The 18903-nt window shown below is 45.2% G+C and overlaps 1 protein-coding gene across 1 annotated transcript in view; it reads left to right on the forward strand.

Moving 5' to 3' along the window:
• Window positions 1-18903, forward strand: part of CSNK1G1 (casein kinase 1 gamma 1) — a 55347-nt gene that overhangs the window by 15354 nt on the left and 21090 nt on the right. Inside the window, exons 3-10 of the mRNA XM_060260085.1 lie at window positions 2519-2559; window positions 3522-3591; window positions 6507-6655; window positions 9273-9507; window positions 10155-10240; window positions 11430-11514; window positions 13093-13241; window positions 13524-13625. Coding sequence (XP_060116068.1) covers window positions 2519-2559; window positions 3522-3591; window positions 6507-6655; window positions 9273-9507; window positions 10155-10240; window positions 11430-11514; window positions 13093-13241; window positions 13524-13625 — 917 coding nt within the window. The remainder of the gene's footprint in view (window positions 1-2518; window positions 2560-3521; window positions 3592-6506; window positions 6656-9272; window positions 9508-10154; window positions 10241-11429; window positions 11515-13092; window positions 13242-13523; window positions 13626-18903) is intronic.

Genomic DNA, 18903 nt, shown 5'->3' on the forward strand with positions numbered 1-18903 from the left:
TCTACCTGAGGTTTTTATTTCTCTTATATTCTGTCCGGTTTAATTACCTGTAAGTCCAGCCCCTGCCACCCCCATTAAAGTGGTCTATATAAAATACAGTAAGTACAACCAGGGGTGGAATTCTAGCAGGAGCTCCTTTGCATATTAGGCCACACACCCCTGATGTAGCCAATCCTCCAAGAGCTTACACAAAAGAGCCTTGTAAGCTCTTGGAGGATTGGCTACATCAGGGGTGTGTGGCCTAATATGCAAAGGAGCTCCTGATAGAATTCCACCCCTGAGTACAACATGCACTAGCATTTCTAAAATATGCTGTTCAAATGTAGACCAGTTACGCAGCGGGATTGCATGCTGGCAAAGAGCTGTTAATTCTCACCCCATTAAAGAATAAGTTCTGTTAACTACAGTCCAGCATGTTGTAGAGGTTACAGTGTCTGACTGGTATCTAGGAAACCTGGGTTCAAATTCCCACTTGTGCCAAGGAAGCTCACTGGGTGACCTTGGGCCAGTCTCACTCTCTCAACCTACCTCTCAAGGTTGTTGGGAGGATGACATGGAAGCTGGGATAGTGATGTATGCCCCTTTGTTTCCCATTGGGAAGTAAGGCTATGTATAAATTATATAATAAGGACCCACCAGAGTGGATAGGTCTTTTATGTTCTTTTTCTTAGTATAGACTTTCCCCATTTACGTCCTGCAAACGTGCTTTCAAAAGCCATGGGACTTGTGGAGTATTTTATAATTGCCCTAGTGAGAGAGCTTTCCACTAGTGGTTCCTATTTTAAGCAATTCCATTGATTTTTAAAAAAAAGAATTACCAGGACTCTCAATTCCCATCAGTGCATATCACACATCAGTCAGTCTCTTTTCAAACTGTGTGCAGTGTGCTGTATATGCCTTGTGGTAGCAATTGTCACTGCCACTTCTTGCCCATCTGTACCATTTAGAAACATGACAAAAGTTTGTCCGTGAAAATTTTATATGTCCATAGATACTTATTTGTGTGTGTACACACACACACACACACACGTAAGAACCATCCATTTCAGAGGGTTTTTCCTGAGTGTTCGCACACTGTTTTTCTTGAGTGTTCTAATTAAAGTGGATCATACTGTCTCTGCATCTAGTTTTCTGTTTTGCTGTTTTGCTGTGGATAGTGCCAGCAGAAGTAATAAAAATAACAGCTGAATCCGACGATAAAAGAGAAATGTCATATAACCAACTGCTCAAGATTCGAGGAGATAAAATTGAATTAAAATCTTCGGAAGAGCTAGACAATAAATATGACTCGTTTCAAATGCAACAAATTAAAAGCTTGTTGGAAAATGATATAAAATTGGAAGGAATTAGACGAGAACAAACAGAATTGGAAAGGGTCCTGCTTGGTGATAATGAAAAATTGATATCAAAAGTATATAAGTTATTATTGAAATGGTCTACAGAAGAAGAAGTAGTAAAATCTCAAATGGTCAAATGGGCAATCAATGTGAATAGAGAAATACAAATGGATGCATGGGAATACCTTTGGAAGAACTCAATGAAGATATCAACTTGTCAGAGCATAAAAGAAAATTGTTTTAAGATGATGTACAGGTGGTATATGACCCCGAAAAAATTGGCTAAGATGAGCAAGAAAATGTCGGATAGATGTTGGAAGTGTAAAAAACATGAAGGTTCTTTCTTCCATATGTGGTGGACATGTGAAAAAGCGAAAGAGTATTGGAAGATGATACAACAAGAAATCTCCAAAATATTGGGTTACGATTTTAAGAAAATTGCAGAGACATTTTTGCTTGGATTACAATTAGAAAAATATCCAAAGGAAGATAGGACTCTAATTTGGTACCTGCTATCAGCTGCTAGGACATTGTATGCGCAGCTTTGGAAGCAAGAAAAAATACCGGATAAATGGGATTGGACTATGAAAGTTCTATCGTGGAGTGAAATGGATAAATTAACTAGAACATTAAGAGACTATGATTTGGAGATATTTAAAAAAGAGTGGAGGAAGTTTAAAGAATATATAGAGAAAGAGTCGAATGTAAGAAGACATTGGACAATTTTTTAGTAATAATGGGGGGAAAAAAACAAACGAAGAAGCAAGAAGGGGGGGAAAATATTTATATAACGAATTTTGATTAGTCAGATGTATCTTTAGTATTGAATTAGAATCTATAACCTCAGGGAAGTCTATATTGGAGGGAGGGGGGATTGAAAAGTCATGTGGGCTAGTATTGAAGCAACGAAGGGAAATTAAGTTCTGTAACCATATGCTATCAATAAATTGGTTAAAAATAGTTTTCTGTTTTGCACTTAAAGCATTATTGATTATAGGGAATAAAATGAGTTGCAAACACACAGAGCGTAATATAACCTTAGTGTGCGTATACACACGCACACGCAGGTTTATCTTATGCTGTTTATCATGCAGGAAGCATACACATGGTTTACAGACCTAAAACACTGCCTTCTACCCGTCACAGTTTTTTTATACTTTTGGATTTTTTTTGTCTTTCAGGCAAAAATCTTTACACAAATGAATACGTAGCAATCAAACTGGTGAGTAGGCTCACATTTTTTTTAAACAGAATGCTGTGGTTTTCTGTGCTATCAAAAATAGACCACTTTATTCATTCTGTGTTCTTCCTGAAATTATTAATGCCCTGCTCCCCTAAATACGGTTTTGGAAAGCCGTGTCGTTCACAGGCTGGAGTTGACTTCAGGGGGCTGGTCCTGAACAGCTGCTTATCTGTCTCTTGTTCCTTTATGAACTTCTTCAATAGTTACTTAAGAGTGAATCTGGAGCCTTTGTTAGGCAAAGTGACTGAAGCCAGGAGGTTTTACTCCCCTTCTCAAACTCTGTGGTTGTCTTCTTGTGAACGGAAGCTTGCATTGGGGCAGAAAATCTAAACAGGTAGTCATGCGAGTGCCAGAGGCATTCCTAGAAGGGGAGGAAGGTGAAGAAGATTTTTGGGCTGAGTTTCTGTGCTTCCTTCGATGCAAGTGTTTTGCCTGTGCATGGCCAAAAGGTTAAAGCCGAATGGCTCTTGGTCCTTTTGGTTTTCAGTCCATGGCTCATTGTCTGATGTGTAGAGCGAGCCAGGCCAGGGGATCCAGGATTAGACCCACACGTGGTGATTTGTACTGGTTAACTTTGCAAAAACACCCACCCACAGAAATTAAATAAGCAATCTGCTTTGGGTCCCTCTGGAGAGAAAAGCACAGGGCAAATGCTTAAAATACGACTGTGGATTATGGTACCACTGCTTTGAATTGACTTCAGTTCAGCTTCCTTGCTTCCCCAAGTCATAATCCCTGCTTCTACACTGTCTGTTTTATCTCCTCTTCCTTTAGTTTGGGGGTTAGCAAAGGCCCAGATACTTGGTTTTTAAAAAGACATTCAAGCTCCTCAGTTTGTTTCTGAAGTTCACAGTTTTAGAAATGCTGCATAGTCTCTAGAGCTAAACTTATTGGAAGTGACTTTTCTTCTCCCTTCCTCCCTCCTCCCATTTTCCTTACAGGAGCCATTAAAATCCCGTGCCCCCCAGCTGCATTTAGAGTATAGATTTTATAAACACATTGGCTGTACAGGTAAGCAAGACGTCTCACCCTCTTGTTTTTCATCTGACTGAGATGTGACAAAGAGGCTGTCCTTTGCATACTTTGATATGTAAAATCAAATGTTTGAATGCAGTCACCTGGAAAGGGATGTGTTAAAAGAAAAAGCATAATGAGAACATAAGAAGAGCCCTGCTGGATCAGACCAATGGTCCATCTAGTCCAGAATTCTGTCTCACACAGTTGCTAACCAGTTTCTCTGGACAGCTGACAACTGGGCATCGAGGCTGAGGCCTTCCCCTGATGTTGCTTCCTGGCACTTGGATTGAGAGGATTAGTGCCTCTGAGGTTTCCCTCAGCCACTATGGCTAATAGCCATTGATAGACTTATCTTCCATGAATCGTATTCCCTTTTAAACTTGTTTATTCCTGGTGCCATCTGGTACCAAATTCCACAATTTAATCAGTCTCTGCATAAAGTAGTAATTCCTTTTGTCCATCCTGAACCTACTGCTCATCATTGGATGGCCTTGAGTTCTACTGTTTTGTGAGAGGGAGAAAAATGTCTCTTTGTCAGCTCTTTCCACCCCATGCATAATTTTATAAATGTCTATCATGTCCCCCTTTAGTTGTCTCTTTTCTAAACTGAAAAGTCCCAAACCCTTCAGCCTTTTCTCATAAGGATGGTGCTCCAGCCCCCTTATCATCTTGGTTGCCTGCTTCTGTACTTTTTCCAGCTCTCCAGTGTCCTTTTTGAGAGACGGCAACCAGAACTGTACAGTTGAATGATAAAGATTAATTTGCTTCTAGTTGGTGCGAGAGGAAGCTTAGAGGGAATCTTTCTCTTGACGGGGCCTAGGGGAGACTTGATATCTCTGACCTCAGAACTCCTGCCATTTTCTGAGTGAGGATTTAGTGCACTGGCAAACAAGTTGTGCTGTTATGAGCTGTAGGAATCAAACAATCTTCTCCCTGCTTCAGTCCACCCTTCCAACGTGGGGGAAGGCCATAAGCACTAAAATGTCTTGAGCTGGCTCTGCAGTCCGGTGCCAGTTCTGATAAGTTCTGCAGAAAGTGTGTTCATAGTGCAACCAAACCTTTCTTTAACCACGTGCCCAGGCCTCCTTTGGTGAGGATTCTGTGGTGATGGAATGTCGGCCAGACAGAATTCAAATACTTAAAAAAAAAATTTTTTGTAAACAGTTTTATTATAACAAAAAAAACATTCATTATACAAGCAAAAGCTGTAAAAATCACATACAGAAGCCATCAAGCAGTAAGTACATCTGTACCATGAAAGTCTAAATAAGATCAGCAATCAACTATAAAACAATAAAGTCCAACAATTTTGGAGGTAATATCTTCTGCAGAAGCATTTGAATTCACATATTCAAAATAAGGAAACCATTTCTCGGATATTGTTTTTGTAATTCGGTGATTCCAATCAATAAAAGTTGTGTGGACAGTTTGTCTTGTATCATCTGACTTTCACATACCACTCTTCAATAGACGGAGTATTGTACTTCTTCCATTTTTGAGCTAAGAGGATTTTTCCAGCAAGTAGCAAAAGTGAAATGAGTTCTTTTCGTAAAGGGGTGGAAAAAGTATCCGGCCAAAGATTTAATACCGACTCTGGTGTCTTTCTATTTTGGACATCTTAGCGACTAATATGGCCCAGTAGTTTTGAATTTTGGGGCAAAGCCACCAACAATGAATAAAGTTTGCTTTTAAAAATTTTTAAGGGTATCAAGTACCATCGAGACAAGATTTTAAATTGTTGAGTGTGTATATTAATCGCTCTGTTCTTTAAAGTAGGCAGACTTTTTCAGACCCAAGACTTAGAAGAATGGCTCTGAAAACAGAGTCTTCTGACTGCTTAAAATGGGATGTGGTCAAGGGAGAGCTCCAGGAGTGGAGGAAGGCTTTCCTAGAACTGTTGGATGTTCGTCTGAGTCTTTTAAGGACCTTGCAGTCTTTTTAGCACTATGGAAAGGAGCGTTCATTCTGAAAAGGTCTTTTTTGGAAGAAACATGAACGTCAAATGTTCTTTCTTTGTGGCTCAGCAATTTCATTGAGTGCCTATGAGTTCTTGCATTGTGAGAAAGGCAGAAAAGTACTTCTTTCTCTACTTTCTCTATCCTGTGCATAATCTTGTAAACCTCTATCATGTCACGCCTCAGTCGACGTTTCTCCAAGCTAAAGAGCCCCAAGCGTTTTAACCCTTCTTCATAGGGAAAGTGTTCCAACCCTTTAATTATTCTAGTTGCCCTTTTCTGCATTTTTTCCAATGCTATAATATTTTTTTTGATGCGTGGTGACCAGAACTCCACACAGTACTCCAAATGAGACCGCACCATCGATTTATACAGGGGCATTATGATACTGGCTGATTTGTTTTCAATTCCCTCCCTAATAATTTCCAGCATGGCATTGGCCTTTTTTATTGCAGTCACACGCTGTCTGGACATTTTCAGTGAGTTATCTACCACGACCCCAAGATCTCTCTCTTGGTCAGTCTCCTGCTTTACTGCTTGTGGCCTTCCTGCACATTGGAGGGGTGGGCTGAAGTAGGAAGAAAATTGTTTGATTCCTGCCGCTCATAGCACAACTTGTAGACATGCATTTCTAGAACAACAACTTGTTATCGTTGCGTCATAAGCTGCGTTTTGGAAATTGAAGCAGAGTAGGCTGTTAACAGTTGACAGGTTATTTTTGATTGCAGGGGTGTTAGAAATTGCTCCGTTAGCATATGTTTGCCTTGCAAATCTAAATGCAAAGATAGTACCAATACATGGCAGGGGAGAAAATTGTACATCCATCCCAGAAACCATTTCAGTGACCGGTTTGGTCAGTCAGCAGTCAAGGCTGGAATATTCCTGTATCCTAATAGTGATGCTACTGCACTTCTGTTCATATTTGTCAATTTTGTTTCATTGTCGTTTCAACAGAAGGCTTCCCCCAAGTATATTATTACGGGCCATGTGGAAAGTACAACGCCATGGTACTTGAGCTCCTCGGACCAAGTTTAGAGGACTTATTTGACATCTGCGATCGAACGTTTACTCTGAAGACTGTCTTAATGATAGCCATCCAGCTGGTGAGTAAACAACATCCAGTTGGGGGAAATCAAACAGGAATCACAAGGCACCTTAGCTGTGAACTATATTTCCTTGGGCAGGTGCATTTGTAAGTCAGAATTCAAGAGATTGGGTGGCGGGTGGGTGAATGTATTCAAGGTGATTCCGGGATGATTCTGGGACAGGCTCTGGCAGGCTTTTCCTGGTCATTTTGGAGTCTGATTCTTATATCTGGCAAGGAACGAGCCCGTATCCCCATGATCTGATCTTAATCTTCATGGCCTGACTTGTTCAGTATTTGTATGAACTTTACCCTGGTCCTGCTGAAAGCCCTGGGCAGGAGCTTGGGTGGTTAAGGCCAGCATACCTGGAATAGGACAAACGTCTTATTTTTGAGCTGTACTGGAAATTGCACCTGAAATGGCTCAGATGGGTTTTTCTTTTCTCAGGAAGGGATTCTCCCCCCACCCCCTGGGGTGTCCTGGCAAAAGCTGCCACCTAGCCATAGCAACTTCCACTGCTCAGCTAGCGAGTTCAGAACGTTGTTTCCTTTTCTGATGTAATCCAGTTCCTTGTTTTGCATTCACCTTTAATGCTGCTGCAAATAAGGAAACACATTAATCAACTGGGGTGTGAAATTTTGAATTGAGTAACAAGACACACCGGTACCAGTCTCTTGAATAAAAACAGAAGTCAAGTGACATGCTGGGTTAGCACGAAGAGCAGTTGGGGAGAGGGTGTTTTGGTGCTAGAGACAGAGAACTGAAATCGTATTTTGCCTGTCGTTCCCACTGCATGCCCTCAGCCCTCCCCAAACCTGCCTGGCGTGTGGGCCCCACAACCCCAAAAAGTGACTTCTCCTTGTTGGAAGGGACAGAGTAAAGAGCCTCACCAATGTTCTCTCTAATTTGTTTCACTTACTAAGCAGAGCAGTTTGGTGTAGTGGTTAAGTGTGTGGATTCTTATCTGGGAGAACCGGGTTTGATTCCCCACTCCTCTGCTTGCACCTGCTGGAATGGCCTTGGGTCAGCCATAGCTCTGGCAGAGGTTGTCCGTGAAAGGGAAGCTGCTGTGAGAGTCCTCTCAGCCCCAGCTACCTCACAGGGTGTCTGTTGTGGGGGAGGAAGATAAAGGAGATTGTGAGCTGCTCTGAGACTGAGATTCGGAGTGGAGGGGAGGATATAAATCCAATAGCTCCTTCTCCTTCTTCTTCCTCCTCCTCCACTTGCAGCTGCTGGAATGGCCTTGGGTCAACCATAGCTCTCGCAGGAGTTGTCCTTGAAAGGGCAGCTGCTGTGAGAGCCCTCTCAGCCCCACCCACCTCACAGGGTGTCTGTGGGGGGAGAAGACATAGGAGATTGTAAGCTGCTCTTAGTCTCTGATTCAGAGAGAAGGGCGGGGTATAAATCTGCAATTCTTCTTCTGGAGCAGAATATAACTGCTGTACCTTCAGGTGGGCAGTGCAAGAGTGTTTGTGGCTCCAAATTGCTGATGAGCAGGGCTTCCTGGGTTAAGGAGCGGCCTTCTTCGAGGGAGCACTGGCCATCCATCAGCGTCTTTCGCTGTCTGATCACTGCATTCAATCTGGTGTCAAGATCTTTTCTTGCATTAAGACCCTTTTAACCTGCTGTTAATATGAGGGGAAGATTTAATTAATTTTAATTTAATTTTTTTATTTATAGCCCACTCAATCCTGCAGGCAAGCTCAGGGCAGCTTACAGCAGTAAAAATAAACATCAGAATTAAAACATCATAAAACAGTTTCAATAAATCAGAGCAGCATATTCAGAAGGGACAGACACTATTTCATACATAATAATAATATAATAATAATAACATTTAATTTATACCTCACCCTCCCCGCCGAAGAATAAGTGGCAAACATACAACAGCACGTATGGCCAATGACTGTGAACTCTACACAAGTACCATGAGTGTAAAATGGTGGCGGGGGAAGTGATAACGTTCAAAGGGACACCAGTTAAAGGCCTGGTGGAAGAGCTCCGTCTTACAAGCCCTGTGAAACTTTGACAAGTTTCGCAGGGCTTGGATCTCCAAGGGGAGCTCATTCTACCAAGTAGGGGCCCGGACCGAAAAGGCCCTGGCCTTTCTTGAAGCCAGGCAGGCATCCTTAGGCCCGGGCACCACAAGAAGATGTTGTGAAGCAGACCTCAGAACCCGGGGGCGGGGCTCATATGGGGAGAATTTGCAAGATTAACGAAGCAGGTAGATATTACCAGGCCTTAAATAATCATTCTGCAAGCTTTGAGTCCCCAAACAGAGTCTAGGTGCCTAAAAAAGGATCATAGGTGTCTCATGCTGTCTTGGGTCATCCTAACATCATCACACTAAAGATGTGGGAAGAGGTTGTCCCAGACAACTTCTAGTTCCTTCATCCTTATTATAACTGTTGGGAGAGCGTCAAGATTTAGAGTGGCAGCTTTCAGTCCCTTTGGGAATTCTGGGCTTCTTTATATGCTTGCCAGTATTTTCTCAATGAGAGCAGAATGAATATGGACGGTCAGCTTCACTTCAGTGTACACTTATACGGAGAATTACATATCAGCAGTCAGTTGACCGATGTTTATAATGTACAGCATTTTCCAAAACTTTCCCCCCAATTTGGTTCTTTAACAGATCAGTCGAATGGAACTGGTGCACTCAAAGAACCTCATTTATCGAGATGTCAAGCCAGAAAACTTCCTCATTGGCCGGCAAGGAAACAAGAAGGAACATGTCATCCACATAATAGACTTTGGGTTGGCCAAGGAATACATTGATCCAGAAACGCAAAAACACATCCCCTATCGGGAGCACAAGAGCTTAACGGGAACTGCCAGATACATGTCTATCAACACACATCTTGGCAAAGGTCTGTGGTGTTTGATTTGGTACCATCTGTGTGACTTTGCATTCTTTGCATCCTGTAGAGTGTGCTTGAAGTTATATAGCCTCTAAGCTGCAGAGTCTTGCAAGCAAAAATTCTACTTTGTGAGCTACTGGCATTAAAGTTGTGGGCTACTGCATAAATCAGTGTGCTTTGGGGTCATTCTTCCTGAACTAAGACAAAAATCTGTGAGCTGGAGACTAAAGATCTGTGCGCTAGCTCATGCTAACTCAGCTCAGCTTAGAGGCAACACTTGTTATGGGCTGACCTACAGCTGAGTGTGTACATGCATTCCTGCTGGAGAGCTTGTGGAAACCTATTTTATATTGATTTAAGAAGTTGTTTCTAATTTGTAACGAGCTCAAGGCTGTCTTGGCAAAGTCACTTGGTTTATGGACTTAATGCAGATCCATGCTTCATGCCCCATACAGTGGTGCACGTGGTGTACCTGTACAGGACCAGCTGGATTTGTAGCCCATTGGGGCTGTCTGGTGCATGTCACTTAGGCCCCACCTGTACACTTGCAAAATGTGTTCCTGATTTACCTGGAAACCAGAAACCTAATGAGTCATTTCTGTAGGCGTAGACAAAATAGTGGTGTGCACTCTCATGTTTGTGTGTGTGTGTTTCAGAGCAAAGCCGGCGAGATGACCTGGAAGCCCTTGGCCATATGTTCATGTACTTCCTGCGAGGCAGTTTGCCATGGCAAGGCCTTAAGGTAGACACTAAAGGGGCACTTTGAATAAATTTTCCTCTACCAGAAGTTTACCGTTCCATTTGAAACAGCTTTTCTTTTCTCTTCTGCTTAACTGTTAATCTCTCTTTGAAGAGGGTAGGAGGAAATAGAGTGTTTTTGGATGGGAGTTGCATGCTGAAGGATAAGGTTGGAGAAGGGAGCATCAACTTTCCCTGTTTTTTGTGGGGAGCAAATGCTCAGCTGCTCTCCAGGAGAGGAATGCTGAGCAGAGGTCACTCTTATTGTTGTAGCTTCAGGAACACCCCTGCTGTTTCTCCTTGATTTCTCCTTGTTGAATAGATGGGAGAGAGGGAATGGAGAGAAGAGTAACTTGGCTTTTTCAACAACGAAGTCACAGAATCATAGAGTTGGAAGGGACCTCTAAGGTCATCTAGTCCAACCCCCTGCACAATGCGGGAAACTCACAAACACCTCCCCCCTAAATTCACAGGATCTTCATTGCTGTCAGATGGCCATCTAGCCTCTGTTTAAAAACCTCCATGGAAGAGAGCCCACCACCTCCTGAGGAAGCCTGTTCCTGTTAATTGAAGTCTTGAAAATGTCTTGATTAAAATGGGGAATGTGCTGCTGGAGGATGTAGTGGAGTAAAAAGCTTTAAAAGAGGATTGGATAGATTCATGGGGGATAAGTCTCTCAATGGCTGCTAGCTGTGGTGACTGAGGGGAACCTCCACATTCAGAGGCACTGATCCTCTGAATCCCAAAGCTAGGAGGCAACATAAGGGGAAGGCCTTGGCCTCTATGCCCTGGTTCTTATGAGGATCTCAGTCTCTATGCCCTGCTGTTGGCTGTCCAGAGGAACTGGCTGGCCACTGTGTGAGACAAAATGCTGGACTAGATACATCACTGGGCTGATCCAGCAGGGCTCTTTACATTCTTATGTCTTGCAGTGATTTTAAAAAAGGCATTAAACTGTTTCTTCCTCTTCTCACGTTCCCAATTCCTAGTCCCTGTTGCTGAGTGACAATTTTAGCTCCTTCCTCTCGGGATGAGTAGAGCCAGGGCTTTTTTGGTAGCAGCAACTGTTTTGCATATTAGGCCACACACCCCAATACAGCCAATCCTCCAAGAGCTTACAGGGCTCTCAGTACAGGCCACTCAGTTTGAGCTGTGACATGAAAGGAAATAACAAACCTCTTTGTACCGTGCAGGCTGATACTCTAAAAGAGAGATACCAGAAGATCGGGGACACGAAGAGGAACACTCCAATTGATGTTCTCTGTGAGAACTTCCCAGGTAAGTTTTGGACTGGGCAGCACTCTGTCCATGCCAGATACTTCCTTAAAGTTGGTGCACATCTCCTCTCTTTTTTTCCAAAGCCCATCTGTCTCAGTAAATTTATACATAGTCTGGAGACTTCTTGAAAATTAGATATTAAAATATGAACATCTCTACCTTTCTTCAGTATGCGTAAATTAAAAGGGCCACAATAAAAGGGCTTTTGTGTACTGCTGTGGATAACTAGTCCAAAAACTGAACTGCCAGTCTGACTAGTGCATGCAACATATATTTTTGCAAAATTGCTGCATACAAATAGACCTTACACACTCCAGGCAAGACATTCAGAGCCAGCTATTCAGACTTATGAATTCACTCTTGGCCTTTCTCAATGCACTTTGCAATGACAGGTAAGTAAAAGCCCTTTTTTTGTGCATTGTGAAATTGAGCCTCTATTGTAAAACTAAAGGGTGGTTTGGGTTTTTGTTCTTTTTTTGACAGAGTGGAAATGCGAGTTTCTTATTTCAGAGAGTAATGAGCAGTCTACGTAAATGAGTGAAGAGTCATAACAATATTATTGTTGTTTGTTGATATTCAGAATGTGTTCAGCCCGCAGTTTCCCCATCCTCAATATCAGACTGTTTGTATCTGAGTTGCTTTAACCTGCCCTGTGTTGTTGAGGCAGTATATATGAAACCCAGTGAGACTCTACAAATATTTTGTGTTTGTGTTCACCGCTTCCTCATCAATTGGACAGTCACGCTGTACTGGTTAAATGCAAGCCAATTTGGTGTAGTGGTTAAGTGCGCAGACTCTTATCTGGGAGAACCGGGTTTGATTCACCATTCCTCCACTTGCAGCTGCTGGAATGGTCTTGGGTTAGCCATAACTCTTGCAGGGCTGTTCCTGAAAGAGTAGCTTCTGGGAGAGCTCTCTCAGCTCCACCTACCTTACAGAGTGTCTGCCGTGAGGGAGGAAGGTAAAGGCGATTGTAAGTCGCTCTGAAATTCATAGGGAAGGGCAGGGTATAAATCCAATATCTTCATATCTTCTTCTTTGAGATGCCAGTGTGCTGTAGCGGTTAATGTTCAACTAGGACTGAGGAGGACCCATGTTCAAGTCACCACACTGCTATGAAGCTCACTGGGCCAGTCGTGTGCTTACAGCCTCACCCAGCTCACCCTTTGTTGTGAGGTTAAACTGGAGGAGGGGAAGAACCATATATGTCCCCTGACAGGGATTCATAATAATGCTATACTTGAATGCTGTCTGCAAAACCTCTTTGTTCTCTGAGAGTGTCTTCCCATATGCTCAAAAGGTTTCCCAAATATTTATTATTTATTTATGATGTTAGATTTATATCCCGCCCATTCCACAAAAGACTCAGGGCAGCTAACAGCATAAAAATAAACAGAGGCAACATTAGCAAACAGTATTAAAACAATAAAACAATCAAATAAAATCACAATAGTGCTACTACATCAGTTACAAGCAAGATCATATAACATAATATGCGCATGGTAACCATTTGGAGTGTATTCTGCTTGTTCTGAAACAGATTTTCTGACGTCTTGCTTCTTCCTCCTCTCTTAACAGAGGAGATGGCCACTTATCTTCGTTATGTCAGGCGATTAGACTTCTTTGAGAGACCAGACTACGATTACCTACGGACAATCTTCACGGAGTTATTTGACAGGAGAGGATTCATCTTTGATTACGCCTACGACTGGGTCGGCAGGTCAATTGTAAGTTTGGGGGTGAGGGGTGAGTGACCTCTTTGTAATGGCTTGAGAGCACAAGGTTGCTTCCTTTTTAAGACTTCTGTTGCATTCTCTGCCTCTACTGAAGACAGCACCATACCGAAGACAGCTACAGGTTCTGGGTTTAGGAATTGATCTGCTGAGTCAAAACTAGGGAGCCTGTCTCCATTTGCTTCCTGCTCTCAAACGACCTGCTTTAATTATTGTGCATTCACACGTTGCTGGGGAATCTAACCTGGATGTTCAGCAGTGTGTTTTATTTCCCAGCCCACCCCAGTGGGGCCCCTGCACGTAGAGTCCGGGCCTTCTGTGACCAGAGAAAACAACATGTTCCGAGAACGAGTAGCTGTACAGCCCCAACGGACTCAGGTCAGTGAAATGATCACCTATTTCAATGTAGTTCAGTCCTGGATCTGCCTGGGTCTTTGAGGATCCTCTGCCATTTCTCGGGTTTGCTTCTGAAGCCCACAATCTCTGCCCACTGTGGGCTCTTGAATGCCATGGTTGTTGAAACAGATATTGCCTCTACAAACATCCTGCTGTACAATAACGATCCGCTTGGTTATAGCAACAGAACACAGTTTGAGATCAGCAGCACGTTTAAGACCAACAAAAAGTGTTGTCGAGGTTTGTGTGCAAGCACAGCTTTCAGTGGACTCAGACTTTGTTCTGCTGCTTCAGACCAACATGGCTACCCCCCCCCCCCCCCCCGAATCTTTCTCGGCTGTAGCTACTAATAGCAAATAGTTACGATCACTTTTGCCCCAGGGGGGAGGGGGAGGTATCCCCATGGGCGTGAACCAAATGGCTGCTCATCCTCTTTCTCTTTGCTTTCAGCATCTTTTTTTTGTAAGGGATTGGCTAGGACAAGAATAAAAGTTCCATAACTGACCAGGCGCTGGTGGGTTTGATCCAGCTGCTGTTCCCTTGAGACCCAGGGTCTCTAATCAAGTTCTTTTCCATCAACTCCTGCCAGATCCCTTTACTGGAGATGCCAGGGACTGAACCCAGGGTTTGCAACTGATCAAATTAACTTGGAATGGTTAACTTGTTTAGTTGTAAGGTCTTTAACAGTGGAAGAGGTTAGACCATTGTTGCACATTTTCCCCATGCTTTTTGATGCCAGGGCTACAGAGGTTTGTTTCTTTCCTCAAGGATCAAATTTCATTAGCCCTTCATTTTGTCGCCTTGGGAAAATCCTGTTTGGGCAGCTAGACAGCATATAACTGATGAACTTGGAGAGACCCATTTTTCTGGATCAGCTCCTACAGCAGTGGCCAAATGCTGCATCTTGCACCAGTGAATAATTTGCCTCCAGGGATTCTATCATCTTTTAGCCCAGTCACGTCTTAACAGCTCAGAGGATGAGGCCATGTTTTCTGGGCAACTGTGACTCTTCTGCAATTCCCACTTCCGTCCTTTCAGTCCTTCCAAGGGATGGTGTGAACAATCACAACATTGACACCTGGTTGAGGGGAAACCACTTGGAGCAGCATAGGCACATGCAGTACAGTGACGATTTTTGCAAGGTGTACACTCAGCACCCACCTCATATAGTTTGGGAATCACAGCACTGCTACCTGCGTGTGCTTTTTCCTGACAACCCCCTGGGAAACTGCCATGAATGTTTCATTGGTTTTGCTTCTGTTGTCATTTTGTAGCTGATGTAAGATTAAGGGCCTATCTTCTTCGTGGTCTCTGTGCATCACACTGATGGGATATAGGCGCCCGCGCCGATCTCGATCGGTATTCTTGAAAGCTGCGGATTTCCGCGCCCAGGACCCAGTGCGCATGCGCAGAAGCCCCACCACGCATGCTCACAGGGACCGGAGCGGACATCCCGCCAGTTCTCTTCTGACTGCCGCTTGGATCAGTCGATCTTCCGCACAGTCGGTAGAAATCCTTTCTTGGAAGTTGCGTTGACCTACTATTTTTATAGGACTTAGATTGGACTTTAGTTATTGTCTTAGTACTTCGGTTTTTTTCTGCGGAGAAGGCGAACCCTCCTTCCGGGGTTTTTTCCCCCCTCATTTCTTCCTTTCCCGTCTTTCCCCCCCCTTCCCCCCCCTCATTTTTCCATCTCCCCGTATGGAAAAGCGGTGGGGATTTTTCAAAAGGTGTGCGAACTGTGGGAGCAAAATCGCCCTTCCCGACGGGCACGCTCTTTGCCTTTTTTGTCTCGGAGAAACCCACATCCCTGACGCGTGTGCACACTGCGCGAAGTTTTCCCGCCAGACTAAGAAGAATCGGGCAGGTCGCTTGGCAGCAGCGCTGATGGAAAAAGCGCTATCGCCGAAAAAGATGTCAGCGGCAGTACAGAAGCCGTCGTCATCGGAGTCGGTCGGTACCAACAAAAACCCTTCCGACGTCGATCGCCCCACAAAACCGGGCTCGACATCTAAGTCGGACTCCTCCACTCCTGCAAAACGGCCAAGGGAGGAGAAGGGATCCCACTCGGAAGTGAAGAAAAAGAAGAAGTCCGACAAGCATAGGTCGGCTGCAACTTCGCTCCCGATGTCACCATCGGAATCGGCAGCAAGGGTACCCCCTCTGAAGCTCTTCGCTTCACCACGCCGCCGACTAAGCCCTCCAGTGCTAGCCTCGATGTCCACACAAATCGCCATCTCTTCGGACTCTGATCGCGATTTAGACCTGACCCAACGATCCGGGACAGAAGACAGTCCGCCCGAGATTCATGCGGTGGATGATACCGCTCGGTCCCGAACATCGCTCCGAGACCCATCGGTCAGCCCCAAGCGTCAACGATCCCGCAGCCCAATCAGGGAACGTTCCACCACACCTCGATGTGGAAGCCCTGGACGCGATGACTCGCAAAGCCCTCGTAGGGGCCATGACAACAGCCCTCGGCATCGTCACCGATCCCGAGAGTGGGAGGACAGATCCCTCCATAAAGAGCGTTCGCCTCTTCGAAAGCCACTGCCACCGATGTCCTGGGACCAGAGACAGTGGCAATACCTATACGGGTCTTGCCCGATGCCGTCGATGTTTCCGTGGTTTCCCCCGAGACAACTAGACTGGGACCAGCAATCTGAAGCCTCCGGCAGATCCCGCACTTCGTATCGGGCTCCAAAGCATGCACCATCGGCGTCGATGTCGAAGCCACTGGTCACTACGTCTCCCAAGAGACCACGTGCTCTAAGTTCGGAACAAGTGAAGACTCCAGAGTCACCGAAGGCTCCAGAGACCCCAAGCATTCCTCCGAGCGCTCGGAATCGAGGGAGGGCTCCCCCGGATCAGAGGAGGGCTCACTGCAGGAAGAACAGGGCGTCTCCTCCCCGGATGAACCATCGCCATCGAACAAAGTGGGCGAAGAACAGCCTATATCCCCGTCGGAAGACCTAAAATCCTATGGGGACCTAGTGAAACGGATGGCCCAAACCCTGTTGCTACCGACGATACAACCTAAGCCTGTAGTGACCGATAATGTTTTCGACGTCGTCCAACTTGACACTTCAACAGCTGTTGCTCTACCTCTAACGACGGTTATGCTCCATACTGCAAAATCGTCATGGGACAAACCGGCGTCGACCCCGATAAGCTCCCGCAGACTGGACCACATGTATCAGGTCCAGGAGACCACGGCAGAGTTTATGTTCAACCACCCTAAGCCCAACTCAGTGGTGGTGGCCTCATCTTCGAGGGCAAGAAAGACACACGCTTCTCCCCCTGACAAAGAAGGGAAGAAGCTCGACAATCTGGGCAGACGGTTTTATACCGCCGGCTCACTCGGAGTGAAGGTCGCAAATTATGGGGCATGCATGGGGCGATATCAGTATGCCCTATGGGAACAGCTGTCCAGCCTACCAGACCTCTCCAAACAAACCAAACAGCAAATGAAAAGAATCCAGAGAGAAGGCATAGCATTGGCTAAGCAACAGATTAACTCAGCGAAGCACGCAGGTGACATCTCTGCAAAAAACCTCACTTCAGCTATTACTCTGCGACGCCACTCTTGGCTAAGATCGACAGCACTCCAACCAGACACCCAATCTTATGTGGAGGATCTCCCTTTTGATGGAAACGGCTTATTCAGCTCAAATACAGATTCTGTATTGCAAGAGATGGATAAAAGTATCCGGACATCACGAAATCTAGGCGTTCCCATCTCCTCCAGATCCCAAGGCAAACGCACCTGGAGTAAACCGTGGAACAAGAAACCGTTCCCCAAACAATCCACAGAACAACAATGGAGACCAAAAGGTTCTACAACCTATTCAAAACCTCCGTACAATCCAAAGGCAAAGTACTCACCAACTGCGACCCAGACTCCCAGGCAGAAAGGGAGCAGGCCATCTAAACAGGGCCTTTGACTGCCTTTCCCCCTGTTTTCCCCCTCCCCCTGGGGACCAGTACCCTACCAGGCTTCTCCCCTATTTTCAAGCATGGTCCGCCATTACTACGGACAAATGGGTTCTATCGATAATCCGGCTGGGTTATCAAATCGAATTCCAGGAAAACCCTACGATTCCTACCGTCGTTCACACCACAGCGTCCCCCACTTTACAGGAAGAGGTTCAATCCCTCCTCCAGAAGGATGCAATTGAATTGGTCCCAGACAGCCAAGTGGGTCAAGGGTTCTACTCCCGATACTTTACCATCCCCAAGAGGGACGGAGGACTTCGACCCATCATGGACCTTCGAGGTCTGAATCATTTCATCCCACACCAAAAATTCAGAATGATCTCCCTGCCACACATCCTACCCCTACTCAACCAAGGGGATTGGATGGCCACCCTAGACCTGCAGGACGCCTACTTTCACATAACGATACACCAGGCTCACAGGAAGTTCCTCAGGTTCTCCATAGGGAATACCCATTACCAGTACAAGGCCCTACCCTTCGGCCTCTCCACGGCACCGAGAGTGTTTACAAAGACCATGGTGGTAGTGGCTGCGCATCTAAGGCTTCAAGGGATTACTATATTTCCCTATATAGACGATTGGCTGGTAGTGGCGAATTCCAGGCCCCTATTGTTACAACAAATAGACATCACCCTAACCCTCTTACGAAACTTAGGCTTGCAAGTCAACCTAAAGAAATCTGCACTGCAGCCCTCCCAAAGGGTGCAATTCATAGGGGCCATCTTGGACTCACAAGTTTGCAGGGCATTCCTCCCAATGCAGAGGGCGGAAGACATCACATCATTGATACAGGTATTTCTGACAAACCCTACAGTCACCGCGGTCCAAGTCCAACGCCTTCTGGGCCTGATGGCAGCGACTACAGCAGTTCTACGATTTGCCAGATTCCACATGCGAATACTGCAACTGTGGTTTCTACGAATCTTCAACTGTCAGATAGACCCTCCGTCGCGCAAGCTTGCTGTTCCAAGAGCAGTACTGCTGACCCTATCTTGGTGGCAAGAGAAGGAGAATCTTCTCCAGGGGGCTCCATTCCACAGACAGACCCCGACCTTGACCATAACAACAGATGCATCCCTTTGGGGGTGGGGAGCACACCGGAACGACATGTGTGTGGGGGGCAGATGGCCTCCAGACCTTCTGCGCTGCCACATAAACTTTCTGGAGTTATTGGCGATACATCATGCCATTCTCTCGTTTCGACCCTTGATCGCAGAAAGGACAATAGCGGTCTTGACAGACAACACCACAGCTCTAGCTTACG

This window comes from Heteronotia binoei, chromosome 19, assembly GCF_032191835.1.
Source record: "Heteronotia binoei isolate CCM8104 ecotype False Entrance Well chromosome 19, APGP_CSIRO_Hbin_v1, whole genome shotgun sequence".
Classification (NCBI taxonomy): Eukaryota; Metazoa; Chordata; class Lepidosauria; order Squamata; family Gekkonidae; genus Heteronotia; species Heteronotia binoei.